This window comes from Stegodyphus dumicola, chromosome 1, assembly GCF_044657685.1.
Source record: "Stegodyphus dumicola isolate Sdum_Otavi_A_Nest chromosome 1, ASM4465768v1".
Taxonomy (NCBI): domain Eukaryota; kingdom Metazoa; phylum Arthropoda; class Arachnida; order Araneae; family Eresidae; genus Stegodyphus; species Stegodyphus dumicola.
Genome location: NC_140768.1, coordinates 16,974,731 through 16,998,374, shown reverse-complemented (window position 1 = coordinate 16,998,374; position 23,644 = coordinate 16,974,731). Strand labels below are relative to the sequence as shown.

Genomic DNA, 23,644 nt, shown 5'->3' with positions numbered 1-23,644 from the left:
GTTCTAAAACATCGCGGTACAAAATATCGTCGTCGAAAATAAAGCGGTTCAAAAACTTCGCAGTTTAAAAACATCGTCGTCGAAAATATCGTGGTAAAAAATAAAGTATCTACTAATCATCGCATGACGATAACATCGCAGACATACTTTTTCAGATTTTAATAATTGTAAATGGATATTCCCATAATGATTTGTGAGCGCAAGATATAAAGAAGGATAACTTTTACTTTCACGCTTTTTTATTAACTAATAAATTTTTTTGCTGAAAAAGTAAGAAGCATAGAAAATTAAATGGAACTTATAGATTATACTTTTCATGAAAAATTACCAGTAAAAACTTTATAAAAAATGATTTATTAATGGCCTTTGTTAGTTAACTATGTCGGTTTAAAATTCTATTAAGTGCTATAAGTTATTTATATTATTTTCTATGCTTAAGTTTCCTTCTTATTTTCTCAGCAAAAATTTATTGATTAATAAAAAATATGAAAGTAAAAATTATCCTTCTTTCCATCTTGCGCTCACAAATCACTACGGGAATATCCATTTACAATTATTAAAACCTGAAAAAAGTATGTCTGCGATGTTATCGTCATGCGATGATTTGTAGGTACTTTATTTTTTACCACGATATTTTCGACAACGATGTTTTTAAACTGCGAAGTTTTTGAACCGCTTTATTTTCGACGACGATGTTTTGTACCGCGATGTTTTAGAACTGCGATGTTTTCTCTTTGCGATGTTTCCTCCTACGATGTTTTGTAGCACGACGTTTTCACCTTGCGTTGTTTTCTCCGCGACGTTTTCGTCCGCGATGTTTTTGCCGCGATGTTTTCAGCTGTAACCAGTTAAACCCTTCCCCATTTGTGTCGTATATTCTACACTTGAAGGAGCATAGTATAAACTCAGGACTCCAGTTTGTGTTTGCAAAGACAATACAAAGAAAACGTAGTAGTCCTGATAAACTATTAAAGAAATGGCTTTAACTAACAACTACAAAATAAGAAATAGCTTTAACTATTTCCAAAGGCATTAGATCTGTTTACCTATATTTTGGTAGGTCTTTTGTTACAAAATTCAAAATAAAAATAATTCCACTCCGTAAATAGGTTTTCCTTAAATCTCTGCGCAAGAACATGAAACTTAAGATCCCGTTAACGAGTTACTTATGAAACGAATTAGGAAAATTCATTGAATCATCTTGTACAAAAAAGCGCAAGTACTTGCAGAAATTACAGTAGTATGTAAAAGCATTTTACCTGTAACACTCTAATTACTAGCAAAAATCAATGACGCCTTCACACGAAGTTTTTCAGTAAATATGGTATTGTGTAAAGCTTGTTTGCAAACTGATATTAGATGTTCTAGAAAACTTTGAGATATTTTTAAAATAATTAATAAAAGCCTTTTTCTTCCTCTCTACGAAATATCTCCAGAAATGTTTGAAAAAATTACAGTACATGGTAAAACCATTTTTCCTTTTGAAAAAAATTTAATGTAAACTTTAGAATACGAAGAAGGACATATAGCATTTTACGCCTTTGCTTCATTTTACAGTTTATGCATTTTTTTTTTTACTTTACGGATTATACTTTAATAGTTTAATAGTTAAAAATATTATACTCACTGATCAGTAACAACGCCACTGTTATCATGAGTAATCCAGCTATCATGAAATCTGGTGCAGTGAAATCATTGAATGCCATTCAAATCTGCATCTGTCGCATCAACTTGATGATTCAGTTTTCATACTTCTTCACTTCATATTGTTTATATCTGAAAAAGAAATTCGAAAACAATGCTGAATTCTCTAAGTCATGATTAGCTTTTCACTTATTTCATAGATTTATACACAGGCCATTCGTACATCTTTAAAGGACTTTGTTTTGCTATAAAAAGGCACCTGTTTGGAAGTTTTTTTAACTATATTTTTTAAAGTGTCAATTACCGTCTGCTGCTAGACAATTTTGTTTTCATTAAAAATGGCGCTTTTAAAGAAGCAATGGAAGAAAGGTTATGTTTGTGCTCCTTCCGATGAAAATTATTCGCAGCTAGTTATTAAACATGCTGTGAAAGTCGTGGTGTTTCGGTATGTAAAACAACGATAGATAATATTATCAAAATGAATGGAAAAAGCCGTCAAAGTTTGGCTTCAAATAGAAACGTTGTTCAAAATGCATATCCAAAGAAAAAACGGAATGCTTCGAATGTTACAAAGGTAAGAACTTTAATGCTAAAAGAAAATCCGCGAAGTCTAAGGACAGTTTTATAATTATTAAAATGTTCATTGTTAACAGTAACCAAAGTGAGTAGGGCTGATTTGAAGCCTAAAAAGGCGGAAAAACGTAATGCGCATCGCCTTTCTCCACGGCATATCGCCGAAAGCAGAACGCGCTGCAGAATTCTCTATGAGAAACAATTATTCAGACAAAACTTGAAAAGTGTTGTCACACTTTTTGAATCTTGAGTATTCTTAAATGACCGCAATAAAAGGAGATCCAGTTATTATTATTAAAGAGATGAAAAAAAATCTTAGAGCCTGGTTCAAAGAATTGGAAAAATAGTTTTCAAGGGATTTATGCTTGTTGGTGGTTTTTTATATAACGGAAAATAAAAATTAAAAGGAATGCAAGAAATTGTTAAGGTCAACTCCACATATTATCGAAACATATTTTATACCCAGTGCTCAGATATGAAATACCTTCTCTTTACACACGAGGGTCATCAAACGATAGAACTACATGAAGCAAGTAGCCAAAAAAACAAAACATCAAATAAAATTCACTGTTAATTTTCTGAGAAAAAATGGAACAAAAAACGAATATCAGGGCTTTATTCATACCCTTTCACTCATATTCCTACTAAATTTCCTGATGAATCATCCGCGGATGTTTGTGATTCCGCGGATGTACAGCTGTACATCCGCAGATATACAGCCTTTAAAAAGCGAATTATCCAAATATTGACATACAACTCTCCTTTGGAATCTGGAAAGCTGTTCATAAGGAATGGGATAAAATATCTCTTTCGATTAAAGGATTTATTGCCTTGGAAATTACGGATGGAAAGATAGTGAAGATTAAGGGTTATCAAATGGAACATTTATAGAATAAAACGTTTAGGTAAAATATTTCTGTAAATTTAATGCAAATCGTTTGAAAAATATGCGAACTACCTTATTTATTGAGCAAAGGCATAAACTCCCCATCTGTTTTTTTAATTTATTCTGCAATATCTTTTGGTTCTAAATATAAAACGTTTCATTTTAGTGAATCCCCCACTTTCAACTCCCCGATCGAATACTAATTAACAGTTTCATCCAACTACCTTTCTTTGCTTTTAAATTCTTTAAGTACTTTAAATATGTAGCAAATAACTTGCTTTTGGTTATTAATTACCCCTCAGATTAATGTAATTTTCCGGAATGAAGATCATCTTGTGTTTCTTTTGAAGTTCTTTGAGTCTGTTTATTTTTATTTACCATCAAAGACTTGAGGTTTATCAATTATTAAACACTGTTATTTAAACAATTTTGTCAGCATAAAAATTCAAAGTATTTCAACGATAAATACTATCATTTGTCAGTATTAATATTGTTGCGTTCGAAAGGGGTTCGTATAGATTTGGGGTGAATAACGACGACACTTGATGAAGTATCGAAACACACTTTATTCGCCAGTATTGTCATGACAGCTCCAAAACACGTTTTTACAGTCGTCGATGAACTACTATAAACACGCTGACACGATCAGCGACACAGCCTCCAGGATATCACGGTGGAGACAGCTTCACGGCAAAGCACTAGAGTGCAGCTCCCGACTCTGCTTGGTCGTTATCGGAACTCCATGTACTTTCGAGATTTTCCACGCTACAACTCGCGATGCACTCGACGACACACGAGCACAGCTCCCGACTCTTCGGTTCAGTCGTTCCCGGAGCTCAACACGCTCTCTCGAACGATAGGCTAACCGCGATATACTACGAGACTCTTTCGGTGCGCTCGACGACCCACTCGACACTCGCTGCCCGGCTGTCAACTCAATCCTCTCCGCAGGGAGTGACTCGCTAGACGAGACACACACTCGATATTGACTAGACGAGGCACACTCACTCGCCTTCTCGATGGAGCACACTCTCTGAGACACACTATACATAGTGACACTCTGAGGATAATACACTCTGAGACAGCAATGATAGTATTGATTAAATATCAATACTATCATTGCTGATATTACTACATATAATGTCAGTATAGATTTAAGCAAACTACACTAACTGAATGCGGACCAGCAGACACACTAACTGAATGCGGACCAGCAGGGTTTATATAGTTTTCGGCTTGTGTTCGAGAACATTCTGGGCTAAACCAGTACGAATTCGTTCCAGAAGGTTCTCCATCCGTCCATGGCATTATGCTAATTTTGTCGCCAAATGGGCGATTTTTTGCCAAATCTGGCAACCCTGCCTTTCCTTGCCATTGTTTGACAACCCTAAAACTGCTTTGCGGGGAAGCCATGTTACCGCGCCCGTACATTTCGTAACACTATAGTCAAAGCAGTGTTATTCTAAATCACTGTTATGATTACATATCAATGCTCTCATTGCTGATATTACTACATATAATGTCACTATAGATTTAAGCAAATTATGACAGTGCCTATAATGACTTCATTATTTGTTTATTTCTGATTATTTGTAGTATCAAAAGTAAACAGGTATAATATGCTTATCTGGCATCATATTGTTGAGTTCTACGGGTTCGTGGATTTGGAGTGACTGGTTATAACACTTGATGAAGAATCAACACACAATTTTTTCGTCAGTATTACACAGGACATTTCCAAAGACCACACTGAAACAATCAGCAGCACAACCTTCAGGCTATAACGGAGATGACAGCTTCACGGCAAAGCCTAAAAGTGCAGGTTCCGACTCGGTCGATCGCTCAAAACTCAAAACACTACAACCAAACATACCCAAGGTACTTTTCACGATAAACTGCTACTCCGCGTAGAAACAGAGTTTATATAGCTTTTGACATGTCTTCCGGAGGGAAAACAGGCAAGAATTAGTTCTAGAATGCTCTCGCTCCGTCTAATGGAATATCGCCTGTTTTGTCGCCAAATGGACAATTTCGCACCATATATGGAAACCCTGCCTGTCCTTGCCATTTCTGGCAAACCTAAACCCGCTTTGCTGGAAAGCTCTCTTACCGCAGCTGGGCATTTCGCAACAATATATTACTAAATTTCCTGCTCGTTGGCTGAATTGCTTATTTTTGCGTAGGAACTCTAATTTTAATTGTTAAAAATTGCTTTTTTAACTGTTTTAACATAATTTGGTGTTTAATGTTTTTCTGCATTTTGCAAATTTTAATGAAGAGGTCTTGAGGCTTTACGTATTTTTGCCTTGCCGCGTTGCGAGAACTGAATTAATTGAATGAGAAATATATCTCTAATAAGATTCGAGGAAATAAGCTTAAATGAAAGGCAAGAAATAATGTGTGTAGTTTAATATGCTGTACAAGGACGTCACGTGGGATCCACATTAGATATTTTTATAGTTGTATGTGGATGTGGAGTGAGTACAGAGAAAGTATGATGGAGCAAGACTACTTTAGTAAATACTTTGACACTAAATGACGATTACATTTAAACCAAACGCAGATAACAGTTTAGTTACTTTGAAGAAAATCAAATAAATGTTACTATAAAGAATTTTACTGATACTCATTACGTTGATCTTTTAATTTGTAAAATTTATTACTGGATTCTTTTGCCATGTACAGTCTACACAGTTCTATTAATCCTTTCAAGAGGCTGACAAGGGAAAAATAACCAATTTTTAATTTAAACTGTTTGCAAAAAAATTTAATTTTTTTTGCTAAGAGTTTTGTTCGATGTTTGATTACGGCTTATAATGTCTCTTAATTTACCACTTAAATGTTCCATTTTCATGCAGTTTCATTTCTCAAAGCGGTAACTAACCTTCTTTAAACACAATATTTATCTTCACTCACATTTAATCTATTAATAAAAGCATTGGAAATTTATACATCGCGAAAGATCATGGAAATTATCTTAGAAAAGTAATTTAATAAATACTTATTTCAGAAACTTCCATTTTGTCACAAAAGTGGGGAAAAAAACATCAGAGAAAGGGGTTTTAAAGTATTAATACCCTTGATTAATTATAACATTTTAGTACCTATTAAGGAAATTAATAGCGCTAATTAAATATTAAAAAGCTTTTACTTTACTGTTATAAAGTAATTTTTTGACGTGGAAGCTAATTAGAATTTTTTTGCTCGTAAGTTTAAATTTCACGTAATATTTCCTTATGCCAAAACTTTTACTAGGTTCTGGATGAAAAATCGACTCAGATGTAACAAATGTTTTTTTTAAAAACATTCACGCTTTTTATTTTTAAAGTATATGATTATATTATTGTTATGCTAGTCAATTTCTTAGATTTTAGTTGTTATGTATTAATTGTTATTATTTTCAAGCTTTAAGTTAAGTTTCTTATTCTGTTTTCATCAGTAATTAAAGTTATTAATTTTTGCTTTAGTTTGTTTAAAGTTGTTTGTAAGGTTAAATTGTAACTTTTGTAAAGTTTAAATTTAAGGTTTGGTTGCTTTAAAGGTTTTCTTAAGTTGTTTAATTTTAATTTGAGTTTAGGGACTTAAGTTTTATTTGGTTTTTGTACATGTTTGTTTCTGACCCTTAAGGTTGTTTAACTTTTAGCTTTAATTAGTTTGAAGTTTTGTTTCTGCACTTATGGTGTGTTAATTTTAATTTTTAATTTTGGTAAATTAATTTTACCCCTCTTTCTATCAAAGTTTATCGAATTCATATTTTCTGACTGATGGTAAGGTCAATCAATTGTAAAAGAAACTCAGTCTTGAAAATGAATACGCATACTTCTTTCTTCTGGAGAAACAACTTATAATGTGTGTATTTCAGTAACTGAACTTAATTGTTAAATAATAGTTTTAATTTTTACAGTACTTAATATGTTTATTGTGTTGAAAACTATTCACTGGTTCTATAATTTTCCCATCTAAAATTGTCGGCTTGGAATTCGTTTCTCAGAATTCCTTATCTGGGGATTGATGCGCCTCGAATTCTTTTGTCAAGCACTTTCTCATGCGTGCTGTATTACTTTAACATGTGTGCTGATTTGCATATTCGGCACTCTGCTTGTTCAGGCATCTCTAGCATAGAAATGTTCTGATGGGAGCTTGGTTACGTGAGGTGAAGATTCGTCAGTTAGGCTGCTCGCCATAGTAGAGAGACACCCCGATGCGAGGCTAGTGCTTTCCCCTTTTCCTTCAGCAGAGGGGTATTTGACCTCGCGCCGTGGCCTTGGAGGGCTGTACTGTTGAACCGCGTTGTTTGCGAAATTCTGGTAGACGGGGAAATCCTTCTCCTGAAGATAATTACCACAGCATACAACAGGATGATCGTCAGACTTCAACACCTGCATAAAACTTCGACAAAATCCACACCAAGCTCAACAACCTAGGACTAGATCTGTGCTATGTATCGTCGTAAGAAAATGACTGGGTGATATGCAGAACAGAAGAATCAACCATCACCATAACATCGAGCCTAGAAAAATAACAATGAACTTTTGAACTCTTGAACTATAAAGGCTCGAACACCTCCACAAAACATACACCTCAAAATCACACAACATACAAAAAGAGCCAATGGACAGAGATGATCTCATAGAACATTATAAAATTTTGAAGGCTCTCACACATAATCACAAACACCACCACCAAATCAGACACCAAAGGAATCTGCAACGTACTCTTCACGTAATCTCTGTAATAATAAATCTCTATTGTAATATATATATATATATATATATATGTATGTGATCATGTAAACCCTGAATGATTCAATAAACTAGCCCTCCGATCCCAAAGGTAAGTAAGGCACTACGAAGTCTCAGATGGTGAAGAGAATGAACGGGTCGGGACCTGTACGGTCTGGGCCTGACGCTCGACTGATGATATGTTGGAGGTCTGGCTTGCGGGACTGACAAAAACCTACCAAACGAAATATTCTAAAATACCTAAGTCCTTTTTCTAAACTACCCCATAATCTAACTTTAAAGTTCCTCTTCATGAGGTCTCACCGGAGGTAAACTCTAGACTAGTTAGTGAAAGGGAGCAATCCTGTTCGTGTCATGAAGTACAGGTGTTCCCCTCACTTTTACCTGTACCTTCGTTTGGGGTAGTCGTGCTCGGCGATTTTGGACAACTCGTACTTCGCCAATGGTTAAAGATCTCGCCAGCGTACGAAAGGTTGCTGCGTAGTTGGAGGGAAAGCAGCAGCTGCGAAAAAAAGTCAACTCAACAGCATGGAGAGTAGCTTCGCCAGTCTGAATTTCGAAGGTAATGTCCTAACCTTTATTTTTTCCTACACCGAAAATGGCCTACGGAAAGTTGGAAGTTCGGAACTATCCTGATGGAACTGCTGTCCAGGAGGAAAATTGGAGCTTGACCTCGTCCTCGATTCCATACCATACGTTGTTTGCACTTGCTCATAACTTTCTTTTATTTCGATAGATTTGCTGAATACCCGTTTCCACCTGAATGTCTGTGAGGTAAAAGTTTACAATTCGGTGCCCCTTGTTTATTGGCAAATATTTTTTGACGCCCAGATCGGCGCCAGGTACGCATAATTTCAAGTAGCCGCTACACAAAACCAAAATAAAAAGTCAAAGAATTGCACAAGATCTGTGTCCATGTACACATCGATCTGTTTTTACTTAAAAAAAATCCTAGAATTGCACAAACTAGGCATTGCGCACTGCCTTAAATATGTCCATGCACACATCAATCTATTTTCATTTAAATAAAATCGAGAAGCTAAAACAAAGTTAAAACTGTCGTGGTAATCACAAGTGAGGTTTCATCACCAAAATTAAAAAAAAAAAAAAAGGTCGCCAATCGAAGGGGCACCCAATTCTACACTAGAGCCGTCTGTGATTCTCTGCTCAAACAAAACAACATGTATTTCAAAAGTTTCGTGTTCGAAGAGATAATTGCATTTTACTCCAGTAAGATTGTGAGGCCCCCCACTTGTTAATTAATTTAAAGGTATGTTATTTTTAAAGTAGAACTTCTGCTAATCATGTTGACAAGCCACATCCTAATATTAAAAATGAATATTGTTCTTATCCTGGCACTATCTGCAATGTAGCTTATTGTGAATAATCACCATAAATAAACGTTAGTTTGGTTTTCTTACCTATTGGTAACTGTTTTAATTGTAATTAAATTTTTACACTGGATCATAGTAATTGAACGGGTTTTTGCCCTATTGTTCACAACGCAACCTTTTATACTTGTATTTTGAATTGTTTTATTGTTTATGTTCACTCTGATAAATACACGAATTGTTCTTGAATGTGATTTACACAGCATAGATGTCATATTGCTCTATCTCGAAATACTCTGAGAAATGTTGAACATATTCACACATTACCAAATACAATATTGGCATGAATACCCTCAGTGACATGAATTTTCATTACTCAATAATGTTCACTTGTTTCACAAATTGTAAATGACTTAATGTTATAGTGTTCTATACTTAATATAGATCATTGTTCTTCGTCAGTTATACTTTTTGTTTTCTCTAGGGTTGCTTTTACCCTAGAGTTTGTGTAACCAAACTGGGTCCCATTCAGTTATCTTAAGATTGGAATATTTAATCAAAGTCAAATTATGAAAATGGCCGTGGTTAAGTAGAAATTATGCATATATGGTTAAGGCTTTAGATACATGACCTTGAATGACCTTGAGATTTCGACCTTGAATACATGATAGCGAAACGGAGATCTCGGGATTGATCACCATCTGGAGCCCTAAATTCGTAAAATTGCATTTAACTACTTGTACAATGGAACCCTTTGAAAAATAAAAACTGTTTCATTGTTGCGTCATTGAAGTTTATATAAATTTATATAAAAAAATCTGATGTGTACACCACATGACTTCCTTGTACGGAATATTAAATTATACGCATTTTTTCTTACATTTTATTTAAACTTATTAGATTGAATTAAACCTACTTCGCCGACAGCGCATAAACCACAATAGAATAAATGCAATCTTTAAAATTCACTTTGTTTACCATAGCGACACTCTGGCGCTAGGATTACTTAACAGTATTATATTTCGTTCCTATTATAACTCAGAATGCACAAAACTTATATCATTTAAAGAATTATCTAATCGTTGCCACATGTTCTATTCAAATACTCTAAAAAAGCTAGAACGATGTATAAAAGAAATTAAGCAAGCAAAACAGAAAGGAAACAGTTTTCACAGACGCTTGAGTATTTCTCATTCAATTAATTCAGTTCTCATTTCACGAAAATGCAAAAACACATAAAAACTCAAAATATCTGTATTAAAAATTACGAAGAAAATCTTAAACACTTATTTCCTCGAAAAAATTCCAAAAAGGATTAAGATTGATTTAATTCTCAATAATAAATGAACGCGTTATCTTTGTATTTTCGAAGCTAAGTCTCTCTAGATTGGCAACAAATCTACAATTCTGCTGTTTCAAATGTAAACAAATATGTCCGCCATGTTATTTAAAACTTTACCGCATTTAAACAGCTTTTAAATTGTTGATAATTGTACAAATATTGCTTCCAGAATTACGAAAGGCATAAAAACTTTAACCGGAAGATAAAAACAACATAATTCAATCATTTTTAAAGCAAAAAATGTACAATTTACAAACATATAAGAGTAAAGAAACTGAGATTACTGAGCCGGATAACAGAGTGGATATATTTATAAATATAATTTATATACGTTTGGCGCGGCCGATTAAATCCAAAATACGAGGTGCACATCTACATGTTACAGCAGTCCTATATACAAAATTTCAACGTTCTGAGGCTACTCTTTTTTGAGTTATGCGGGATACGTACATACGTTCGTACAGACGGCACGAAAAATTCTCTTCAGAATTCATTTTAAAGCAGTTTTTTAGTTTTTTTGGAGGAAAATAGTCTTTTATTCTGTCCTTACGTATAGATATCACGCAAAAATATCGTTAAATTGCATACGAAAGCGGTCAAAGTGGATATTTTCTTTGAAATATGCTGCCTGAAGCTTTTCTCGATTACAATACTTTCTTTTTACTTCGTACAAGGAAGTAAAAACATTGTATCATTTTTTACAACACAATATAAAATCTCTGATATGGACACCACATCACTTGTAAGGCATATTAAATTATAGTGATTTTTTTGCTGCAGTTCCTTTAAACTTCTTTCATTGGGGATATATTTCTCATTCAATCAATTAAGTTCTCACATCGCGTCGAGGCAAAAATACATAAAAACTCTTAACATATTCAGTAAAACTTGTGAAAACCAGCACAACCTAAAACATCAAGTACAGTTAAAAAGAGGTAGTTAGTTAGTTAGTTAACGGAGTTAGTTAGTTAGTTAACGGAGGGTGTGCACCACCCCTCTACCATGATCATGGTTAATTGGTAAATGCAATAGGCCCACCTCTATCCTGAGCCGTAGACAAAGAAGCCACACAAGCTCCTCGCACCCCGCACCGAAGCTCAGCGCCCGTACCACCCAGAGCGCAGTCAAGCCGACCAAAAGTGCACTCCGGACACAACTCTAACAAGGCCCGGACGTTTATTGAAAATTAAAACATAATAATTGCCAAAAAAGGGCTAAGTATTACATCAGTATAAATTTCAATGAACATTACAAGTGTGAAATAATAACACTGAATTTTGAAAAATAAAATGTAGAATTAACAAAAGAAATGAAAAACTAAAATTAATACAAAATAGATGAATAATAATAAAATAAATTATATACAGATGAATATTCGTAAAATGAAAACCTGAAGTTATTTATAATGGTTACAGCCGAAAACATCGCGGCAGAAACATCGCAGACGAAAACGTCGCGGAGAAAACAACGCAAGGCGAAAACGTCGTGATACAAAACATCGTGGGAGAAAACATCGCAAAGAGAAAACATCTCAGTTCTAAAACATCGTGATACAAAATATCGTCGTCCAAAATAAAGCGGTTCAAAAATTTCGCAGTTTAAAAACATCGTCGTCGAAAATATCGCGGTAAAAAATAAAGTATCGACAATTCATCGCAGGACGATAACATCGCAGACCTGCTTTTTTCAGGCTTTAATAATTGTAAATGGATATTTCCATAATGATTTGTGAGCGCAAAATGGAAAGAAGGATAATCTTTACTTTCATATTTTTTATTAACTAATGAATTTTAAGTTAAAAAGTGGAAGGAAATTTTAGCATAGAAAATTAAGGCAACTTATAGCACTTAATAGAATTTTAAACTGACATAGTTAACTAAAAAAGGTCATTAATAAATAATTTTTTATGAAGTTTTTACTGGTAATTTTTCATTAAAAGTATAATCTAAAAATGTTTAGAAAAAGGAAGCTACGTAACTACATGACATTATCTATAAAAATTTCTAATTATGGATTATTTTCTTCACTTTTGTCAATCTAATACTCTTATAATGAAAATTATTTCTTGTTCTGCTTCAGTTTATTCTTAAGTTTCCTTCTTAATTTTTCAGAAAAAAATTATTAGTTAATAAAAAATATGAAAGTAAAATTTATCTTTCTTTCCATCTCGCGCTCACAAATCATTATGGGGATATCCATTTACAATTATTAAAGCCTGAAAAAAGCAGGCCTGCGATGTTATCATCCTTCATATCGTATCGTTATGATTTGTAGATACTTTATTTTTTACCGCGATATTTTCGACGACGATGTTTTTAAACTGCGAAGTTTTTGAACCGCTTTATTTTGGAAGACGATATTTTGTTCCACGATGTTTTAGAACTGCGATGTTTTCTCCCACGATGTTTTGTAGCACGACGTTTTCGCCTTGCGTTGTTTTCTCCGCGACGTTTTCGCCCGCGATGTTTTTGCCGCGATGTTTTCGGCGGACACCATTTATAATACATTGTACTTGAAATGGTACATAAGATAAGTAGGAATCTTTACTATATAATAGAAGTACTACAACAGACACATTCTTTGTTAAAAATCAAGGTTATACATACAACAGCAATAGATGATACCTTAAATTCTATAATTCTAGAGTGAAAATTTAATATACTGTACTGGGTAGAAATATGGTGACATAATGAGTATTACATTTAGCATACCACCATATTACTCCAAATAATATTACATAGAAATGACAAAGAAATATCAGAGAACTGTATAATAATTCAATATCGTCTACAAGTCAATACCAAGAGCAAAAAGAAACACTTTCTAACATTAAATTAGAGTTTCTACACAAAAACAAGCAATTCGGCAGGGAAACATCATTTTTGGCGCACAAAAGTATTTAAATTTACCAAAAGGTAACTTTTGGTCTCACAGGGCCAATGTTGGTCAACCAATTGATTTAATTCACTATTCTCCTAAAAGTTTCAAATGGCGACCTCGTTAGGCCTAACGCCACTTTTAAATTGTTGATATTTCTACAACTACTTCATGTAGATTAAGTAAAGACATAAAAAACTTTAACCGGGACATAAGAACAACATAATTTAATCTCTTTTATAATATATCAAAATATAAGAGTAGAAACCGAACTCATCGAGCCGGGTTACAGAATGGGAATATATATATTTTTACATCCGTTTGGTGCAACCGATTGCAATTAAAAAGGGAGGTGCACAACTGCATGTTAGTTATAGTTATCCCATCCACAAAATTTCAGCATTTTACGGCTATTCGTTTCGAGTTACGCGAGATACATACATACGTACGTACATAGAGACACAGCACAAAAATTCTCTTTTGAATCCATTTTAGAATCCGTTTTATTAAAAAAAGTGTGCTTTATTTTATCCGTATATACAGATGTTACGCAAAAACATCGTTTAGATGGATCCGATTGCGGTCAAAATGGATATTTTAGTTGAAATATGACACCCAAAATTTTTCAGGATTACAATCCTGAAAAATTTTGGCTTACTGTAATCCCGTATTTTGGCTATTGGAAGCAATATTCGCCCTTTTTTTGCATCAAATAATAGAGTTACGCTCGAAACGGCTGATAGAGTTCTTTACCGGAAGTGCTGATGATCATGAGATTCTTTTTACTCAATGTGATATTTTTGGCCACTTTGTCAGAAATAAGTCTATTGAAGTAAATCACCAAAGTCTAATATTGTTATTTGGTGCTAGGTAAAATCAAAGCTGTTTAGCAAAAAAGAGCGAAGTTAATCAGTCTTTTGAACCCAAGCCATAGAAAATTCTCATCCACATTCTTTACTACACATCCGCTGAGACATAAAACTGTTTATTTCGGATGGTCTTCATAATTCAGAGTAAATAATTTAATATTTTTAAAGTCCCCCCTCCCTCGAGGAAGCTAATCAATTTCGTAATAAACGGTAGCTTGTGCTGAAGGAAATTAAAACAAAAAGAGAACTAACATATAAAAAGAAACAGAGTGCAAATATCTGCATTTTAAAGAAGCTTAAGAAGCATAAGCATTAAAGCTAATTTCAATAAAATATGAATTTTTTTCCCTGCCTCGAAATCAATAACAAAGTTTACAAAATCGAACCATTTTTCTCCGAATTTATATCATGTGTAGTACTGAAAGCTATTAAATTTATAACGTTGCGCGCCTCCAACTTGCACGCAACCAAGAGGTGACTGTGCAAGCTTGTATAAACCACAGAGTCTTGTAAAGGGTTTAAGTCCCTTTTTATTCAACGTAATAAATTACAATTGCGTCCTCTTGACGCTTACAAACTGTGCCCACTTGGCAGTCAAAATAAAAATAATAACCTGAAAAGAAAGTAAAGACAAGATTCTAACTACGAGGCTCTCTAAAATAACTAACTCACCGCGTTTTACAATACCGCTGCTAATTCAGCAGACTTGAAGCTCACTGGAACGATTACCACTACTTCCCGCCAAGCACATAGGCCGCAACGCGGGGTTCTTCAATTCTCGCTAACTACCTCCGCGCTCGCTAAGTAGGAATATCTCACACCGAACTTGTTTCCTTCTATTTAAATCAGAATACTTCCGCTGATAATTTGAATCCTTGCGCGTTCTACTACATTTACATATTCTGGCATTGGCAGTTCCAGGGGAAAGTAAGGCTTGACAGGAAAAATAGTTTAAACTTAAATTAAATGTTAGTTAAAATAAATATAAACCCTACAAATTAACCACCCATTTTTGATTTCTAAATGACATAAGCGAACAGTATTTGTAATGAATCTTTCGGAAGCTGTATTCTAGCTCAGCAAATATCATGTATTTTCTTCTACTAAATGTTAGGACGTCTTCACTTACGTAAATTCGTATGTAAGATAAAAAGATTTTTGTTTTTTCACTTCCGCAAATACTTTTATTATAATGATATCGTTAGACATTATATAAAGACAAGCAGATTTTATCTTTGGCGGTTATATAAATTTGAGTTTATGTAAAGCATTTTTATATGTAATTTTATTACCGTAAAAATGTTCGTATTTCCCCAAAACAGGATTATTTAAAATGACTTGATCCTCTTTTATTAAGTATGAAATTTATAAACGCAAGCAATTAACTCAAAGTGAAAGTAAAACTCTTAGCCCCTTTTTTAAGCAGTTTTACGCATTTTACGTTAATTACATAAAACATTTACGTTAAGACTGTTTTAAATTCCCTGTTATGTTTGTACAGACATTAGGATTTTTTTTTGAAACAGGAAATTACAGAAATTTGCAATGCCCTCGCCGGCACTTAGTTTTGCAATTGGTATTTTTCAATAATTTTTATAAATTATTCGAGAAAAAATTTGATTAATCTGTAGAGACATTAGGGTTTTTTTTTTTTTTTTTTTTTTTTTTTTTTTTTTTTTTTGGAAGCAGGAAGGATGAAACCTTAGCAACGCCTTCGCCGGGAGTCGAACCACGGACATTTTTGTAGACAAGAAACTGAAGAAATGCGCAAAACCCTCACCGCGACTCGAGCCTCGGACCTCTCGAATACGCGCCGAGCGTGCTGACCACTACACCACGAAGGCATGCTAAGAAGACGGGAGAAATGCCTTATACGTTTACTCCAAAATATTCTTTGTTATTATCTCCACTGAAGTAACAATACAATAGCAGAAATTATGTAAATAACATTCACACAAACACATCATATTTAACATACTGGGCTAACATTAGGTCGAAATTGGTAAAGTATAGTAACCTGGAAAGTTTGAATTACACAATGTCATGAAGTCTACAACAAACGATTTAACATGCAAGAGGTTTAATAAAATAACATTCTACTTTATTACATTAGCCTAAGACTCGTAAATTCCCTTTCATATTTTATAGATAAAATGAGTACAGCAATATGTGAAATTAGCTAATCTGCAAACCGGCTGTACCTCGAGAAATTTCTCTACGAAGGCATCCACTCTCTTGTAAAGGAAATATTGTAATCGCGAAAATTTCGGGTATCATATTTCAACGAAAATATCCATTTCAACCGCTCTTGAAATCATTTGAACGATGTTTTTGAGTGACATCTGTACGTATGGACAAAGAAAAGGACTGTTTTTTCCGAAAATAATTGTAAATAGATATAAAATTGATTCAGAAGAGATTTTTTTTCCTTTACATCTCTACGTAGGTATCTCGTATAACTCAAGAACGAATAGCAATAGAATGTTGAATTTTTGTATATGGGACTGCTATAAAATGTAGTAGTTATACGCCGCTCTTTTTCGATGGATTGACTGCATAAATTATATATAAATATATGTATATATTCTCACTCTGTTACCTGGCTCGATGAGCTAAATTGTTTTATTCCTATGTGTTAGCAAATTATGCATTTTTTGCTTTAAAAGTGGTTGAATTATATAGTTTCTATGGCTTTAGTTAATCTATATGCAATAGTTTAGAACTATCAACAATTTATCCACAATTATATCAACAAGTTTAAATGTCGAGTTAAGCCTAAAGAACTGTCATTTGTTTACATTTGAAACAAATTTCAACATATTTCATACATATATTTTATAACAAACATATTAAAAAAAAATCTAAAATTACGTCCAAAGGTGCGTTTTTTTTAACGTTTTGTGTTTAACTTTTTTCTTTAACGTAACGTTTTGTTTTATAACGTAACGTTTCTTGTTTAACGTGGGTGTTTTTTAACGTTTGGCGTTTTTTAACGATATGCTTTATTTATTAAATATCATAATTCTTTGCACTTAAACCACAAAACTCAGTTCAATAGCAATGTTGCAAAGTAATTTTAAAATGGGCATAAATTTAGAATTTCCGATACAGAGCTCCGTGCGGTGGAGATAAAAGAGTTTTTTTTCCCTGTTGCCACTGCTCGCTTTTAAATCGTTGAGCTTGTTATTAAAAAATTCGTTAAAGATTTACAAAATATGAAATCGATAGTAAATCAAATTCCAAATTTCAAATTTGGTCTTTCACATGACCATATTCGTAGGAGGATTACGTCATTCAAAATTCGATGGCTCTATGTACCGTTGTTTGATCACAATGCGAAAAATATACATACATTGATGCAGATTTTTCATTATTTAATTTCTTCAAATATAATACATTGGGTGGCAACAATTTGAAAAGTGAAACGGACATTTATAATGATTCAACACAAAATCGCAAAATGAAAACAATAGTCCTTAAGGGGCAAAGTCCCTTTGGACTAATAAAACGAATTTTTATTTTTGAAAAAAAACAAATGTACGTTAGAATATCTTTTCGATATCCTTTAACTCAATAAACAGAATAAAGCTCAAAGAAAAACAACAGATGACTAATTATTTAGTGGAGAACAATAAGCATATCGTGTTGGGAAGACAGTATAATCGGTAAGCCATTTAACAATAAGGCGAATATTATTTTTTTTTTGCTATAACACACGTTTGGAATTCGTTATTTACCGTTAGAAGTTTCAGCTAGAAGTGACTGTATTACCGGAAGGATATTAATTGTTCCCCAGTGAATTGGACCACTTGGATAGAAAGAAGGAAGGAAGGACAGGGGACACCCATTACGGACGTCGTCGTCCAAAATGAATGGAGAACCATTTTGCCAGTCGATTGCTTTCATTATTCTGCTTTGATCAAAAGAAGCTGTCGACGAGCATTTCTTCAGAAAGTTCTGGAAGTGACGGCCACTGAATCGACACTTTACTTATAAGAAGAAGTTATTTCGACAAAGAGACGTCTGCGATTATTTGAAGTTTTGTAAATTTATGAGAAGAAATTGCACGAATATTTTTCGAAGTCAATTTAATAATCTCTACATATAATAAAAGAAAGCGTCTGTCTGTGTATGTGGCTTGCGTTCGTGCTGAGCGTAAGCTAATAAACCCAAGAAGGCGAAATTTGGTACATACAGTGGATGGACAAAAATATGGAAACACCTTGTGAAATGCATGTTTGAAAAGAAAGATTGATTTTAATGAAATATGTAGGTGGCGCTGGCGTTTTTCACTACTGACGCCACCTATACAACTTCGTAAATGTGCTAGACAGTTCAGTTGTTGTCGGAGTACTGTTATGTGAGGTTGTCATTGCATTATGTCAGAGTTAACAGACTTCGAACGTGGGCAAATTGTTGGAGCACGTATGGTAGGTGCTTCCGTAACCAAGGTAGCCGAGGTGTTTAGTGTTTCAAGAGGTACCGTATCGAAGATTTATTCCGCATATTTGAAAAGCGGAAAAACATCATCTGCTAAATCACAGCGCGAACGAAAGTGTGTCCTGAGTGATCGTGACAGACGATCATTAAGGGCAATTGTGACGAAAAATAAGAAGACCACAGCTGCAAAAGTTATTGCTGAAATGAATGTTGTGTTATCGAACCCTGTGAGTACCAAAACAATTAGAAGGGAGCTTTATAAACAGGGAATTGCTGGCCGTGCTGCAATTGAGAAGCCACTCATCAGTGATGCTAATGCCTGTAACAGGAAAAGTCATAAAGCCTGTACTATAGAGCAGTGGAAGCGAGTAATATGGTCTGACGAGTCTTCTTTCACATTGTTTCCCACTTCTGGCCGAGTTTACGTCTGGAGAACGCCATCTCAAGCCTATAATACAGACTGCTTGTTGCCAAGAGTGAAACATGGCGGGGGTTCTGTTATGGTTTGGGCAGCCATATCGTGGTTCTCTGCTGGCCCCATGATAACTGTGTCAGGGCACATGACTGCCAAGACTTATGTGAAAATTTATCCGATCAAGTTCATCCCATGGTACAAACTTTGTTCCCCGATGGTGATGGTATCTTCCAAGACGACAAAGCCCCTGTTCACACAGCTCACATTGTCCAGGACTGGTTTTCTGAGCACGAGGATGAGTTGTCCCATCTCTCCTGGCCACCACAGTCACCAGACCTGATTATTATCGAACCTTTGTGGTCTACATTGGAACGGAAAGTGCGTTCTCGTTATCCACCGCCAACATCGTTATCTGAACTTGCCACCGTTTTGCAGGAAGAATGGTATAATATTCCCTTGGCAAACATACAGGAACTGTATTTATCCATTCCGAGAAGACTGCAAGCTGTTTTGGATGGCAACGGGTTTCCTACACCATATTAAGCAAAGAAACATGTTTTTTTAAAGGTGTTTCCATATTTTTGTCCAACCCCTGTAGGCGCATCTAGACAAGAGCCAGTGCAATTCGAAGCGATTTTTTCAAAATTCGCATCACATTGGTTTTTTTTTTACCTTTTTTGGTGAAATCACACCACAGAAGTGGTGTCTACAGCAGGCAATTCTAAACCAACAACTACAGAAGATCAGTAGCTTTCATAATTCTTTCTTTACAAATTTGGTATCGTACTATAAACGATAATGTTCAATTACTCAAACTAGGACAATTTCAGACACTCTAATGGCATGTCATTGTGCCTATGTTACGCATGACAGCCAAGTTTAGTGCAGTACATGAATAACTTTGCTGGAACATGTTACCTCCTAGATGCAGATTACTGCAATCAATGTCTGTCTATTTGTACTTCAGTGTCGCTTCTATTCATTATTAATCTTTATTGTGCTTACCTGATTTATATATTGTATTCTGTGTATTTCAATACTGTCTTAGTGTATTGACATGTTAAGTAGTAAGTGTGTTGTGTTACGTTTTCAAATAAGTTTGCGGTATAATAGTAAATACATAAATAGAGATCTCGGCTAGTACCATGAAATATTGGGTGCAAATGTTTTGTTACAGTTTTCAGTATTGCGCAAAATGTAACAGTTTCTAACAAATATTCGTAGCCGCAGAGCCAACTTTCTGATAAGCACATTGTATGTTGATTGTTATTTTGTAGTAGTCGCCGTTTCATTTTAATGTATGTACAGTATTCCATTAAGTGTGCTGTATAATTTATTTCCTACTAATGTGGAGTATAATAGTTAGTTCAGTGTTGTATAATGGTAAGTAAGTGTGATGTATAATACTAGTATTGAACCAGAGTTTCTTGGTTGTAGAACTTTGTAAATATGTATTGAAATGTATTGTTGGATTTAATGTTTTGAATTGACTCAGCATTCTAGCTCTGCTACAATATATTTCTTCCTAATTTTCACTGTGACTGATTCCAAAGGTTATTGTCTAGTGTTCTACTGATTAGTTTTAGCGATACAGTATAGCATCATGTACAGAACTGTCTACGTTTCTGATACGAGCCGTGTATATGGTATGTTTTATTTGTAGTATCAGCTTTACTATGCAAGTGTGTTGTTCCGTATTCTGGTAATATATTGCATAATATGTTTTTTTAGTAATGTGTGGAATAATAGCAAGTGTATAGTTGTATAATAGTCAGTGTGATGTGTAACTGCAGGCTTGAAATACCATTGTTAGTCTTGAATTTTACTATTTTTGTTTTACCCTAACCAGTTTTGTATCAATGCAGCACTGTGCTCAGTATTTTTTATAATCTATGCAATCAAAAATGTCATATGCATTCAAGGTAGGACTTTGTTTTCCCTAGCTAGATGTGACTCTGTAATATATATTTTTTAAACTTAGACTCTAAATGCCGTTAGGGCTTCTGCAGGGCGAACACCATACTGCAAAGGCTTGTTCCCCATCAGTAGTCCTCCTTAGCAGTGTAAAAAAAGTTTCATTCTTTTAGAAATGAGGTTTTGGCAACAGTTTTTCATTCAATGCTTTGCATACTGGACTGCCGACTGTTGAAAATATGAGATAAAATAGTTATTGCTTATTTCACTGCTTTTAGGATACTGAAAAGTTTATCATGTTTTTTTTTTTTTTTTCTCAACGAGAAGTTGGTTAATTTGTTAGGATAATTAATATTCGTATTAAGGGATATTGCTTATTTCCTTTTGATTTTTGGACACGAAACACGCACATCGCAATCTTATTCTGACGCGCATGTGTCTCGCGAGGCACAACAGAATCTCCTTTCCTCCCCCCTCCCTCTCTCTTTATTAGCTTAGCTAATAAAAAAGCTAAGCTAATAAGCTATCGTAATTAGCTTAGCTAATAAAGAGAGAGATTATTTGCAAAGAGGTTTGTATATTTTTAATTATGTCATCCACAAAGCACAATTTTGATTGGTTATTGATTTCTGATGATAGTTTCATTCTTCTAGAAATGTGATTTTGGCAACAGTTTTTCATTCTCTGCTTTGGATACTGGACTGCCGACTGTTTTCGTTTGAAAATATGAGATTAATTGCTCATTTCATTGTACTTTTTTATATTACGTTTAATTATATATAATGTTAATAATATAAAAAGTTCTGCATGATTTTGTTTTAGGAAACAAAGCTCTTAATTTCCTTTACACAATTTGAATTCTTAAGATTTGCAACGGGAAGTTGGTTAATTTATTTATTAGGATAATTAATATTTGCATTAAGGGATATTGCTTACCTCATTGTAATTTTTTTAACATGGAATACATTTTTATTGAATTTTTGTTTTTACTTCCTTGTACGAAGTAAAAAGGAAGTATTGTAATCGCGACAAATTTCAGGCAGCATATTTCAACGAAAATATCCATTTTGACCCTATCGAATGCAATTTAACGATGTTTTTGCGTGTACGTAAGGACAGAATAAAAGACTCTTTTCCTTCAAAAAATTATAAAACTGCTTTAAAATGAATTCTGAAGAGAATTTTTCGTGGCGTCTGTACGAACGTATGTATGTACGTGCGTACGTACGTATCTCGCATAACTCCAAAACGAGTAGCCTCAGAACGTTGCAATTTTGTATATAGGACTGCTATAACATGTAGATGTGCACCTCATATTTTGGTTGCAATCGGCCGCACCAAACGTATATAAACATATTTATATATATATCCACTCTGTTACCCGGCTTAGTGATCTCAGTTTCTTTACTCTTATATGTTGGTAAATTGTACATTTTTTGCTTTAAAAATGATTGAATTATGTTGTTTTAATCTTCCGGTTAAGGATTTTATGGTTTTAGTAAATCTGTGTGCAATATTTTTAGAATTATCAGCAATTTTAAAGTTGTTTAATTGCCGCTAAGTCTGTTTTTAATGGCGGCCATTGATGTTTACATTTGAAACAGGAGACTAGTGGATTTGTTGCCAATCTAGAGAAACTGAGCTTCGCAACAACAAAGATAACGCATTCATTTATTATTTAAATCATGCTTAATCCTTTCTGGAATTTTTTCGAGGAAATAAGCGTTTAAGATTTATTTTGTAATTTTTAATATACATATTTTGAGTTATGTATTTTTGCCTTCTCGCGAAGTGAGAACTAAATTAATTGAATGAGAAATACTCAATCGTCTGTGAAAAACTGCTTCTTTTTGTTTTGTTTGCTTAATTTCTTTTATACATCGTTCTAGCTTTATTATAGTATTTGAATAGAACATGTGGCAACGATTAGATAATTCTATTCTTTAAATGATATAAATTTTGTGCATTATGAGTTATAATATGAACGAAATATATAAGTTAACTGTTATATAATTATTGGATTATATAACAATTAACTTAGTTTCCGTTATATAATTATTATATAAGTTAACTGTTATATAATTATTAATACTGTTAAGTGAATCTAGCGCCGGAGTGTCGCTATGGTAAACAAATACTAGAGTGAATTTTAAGGAATGCGTTTATTCTATTGTGGTTTATGCGCTGTTGGCGAAGTATATTTAACTCAATCCAATAAGTTTAAATGAAATGCAAGAAAAAATGCGTATAATTTAATATTCCAATACAAGGAAGTCATGTGGTGTACACATCAGACTTTTTTAATAAAGTTGTTCTGCAGAGTAAAATTCTGTGCAGGTTTTAAATTTAATGTTTGGTGTTCCTTTTAGGCATTTTTACGGTACATTTAAAAGCCACATGAAGGCTGGTCGCGTGGCGTTTAGTATTCTATAACTTCAAGAAACAAGAAGATGAAGATATTTTACTTGGCAAAAGAGCAATTGATTCTAAAAATATGATAAAATTCTAATCACAGGCGTCATTCCAAATCAAAAATTGCGTTTTTAAATGGAAAATACATTTCCTTATGAATTATTTTACGTTTAAGAAGACAAGGCTAATGAATAATAGG

At 33.9% G+C, this 23,644-nt stretch overlaps 1 protein-coding gene across 1 annotated transcript in view; it reads right to left on the bottom strand.

Moving 5' to 3' along the window:
• The window catches only part of LOC118193282 (junctional adhesion molecule 2A-like), a 475,381-nt gene that overhangs the window by 148,013 nt on the left and 303,724 nt on the right, over positions 1–23,644 (bottom strand). Inside the window, exon 2 of the mRNA XM_085810466.1 lies at positions 1,628–1,776. Within this exon, the coding sequence (XP_085666592.1) occupies positions 1,628–1,706 (79 nt within the window). The 5' untranslated portion in view covers positions 1,707–1,776. The remainder of the gene's footprint in view (positions 1–1,627; positions 1,777–23,644) is intronic.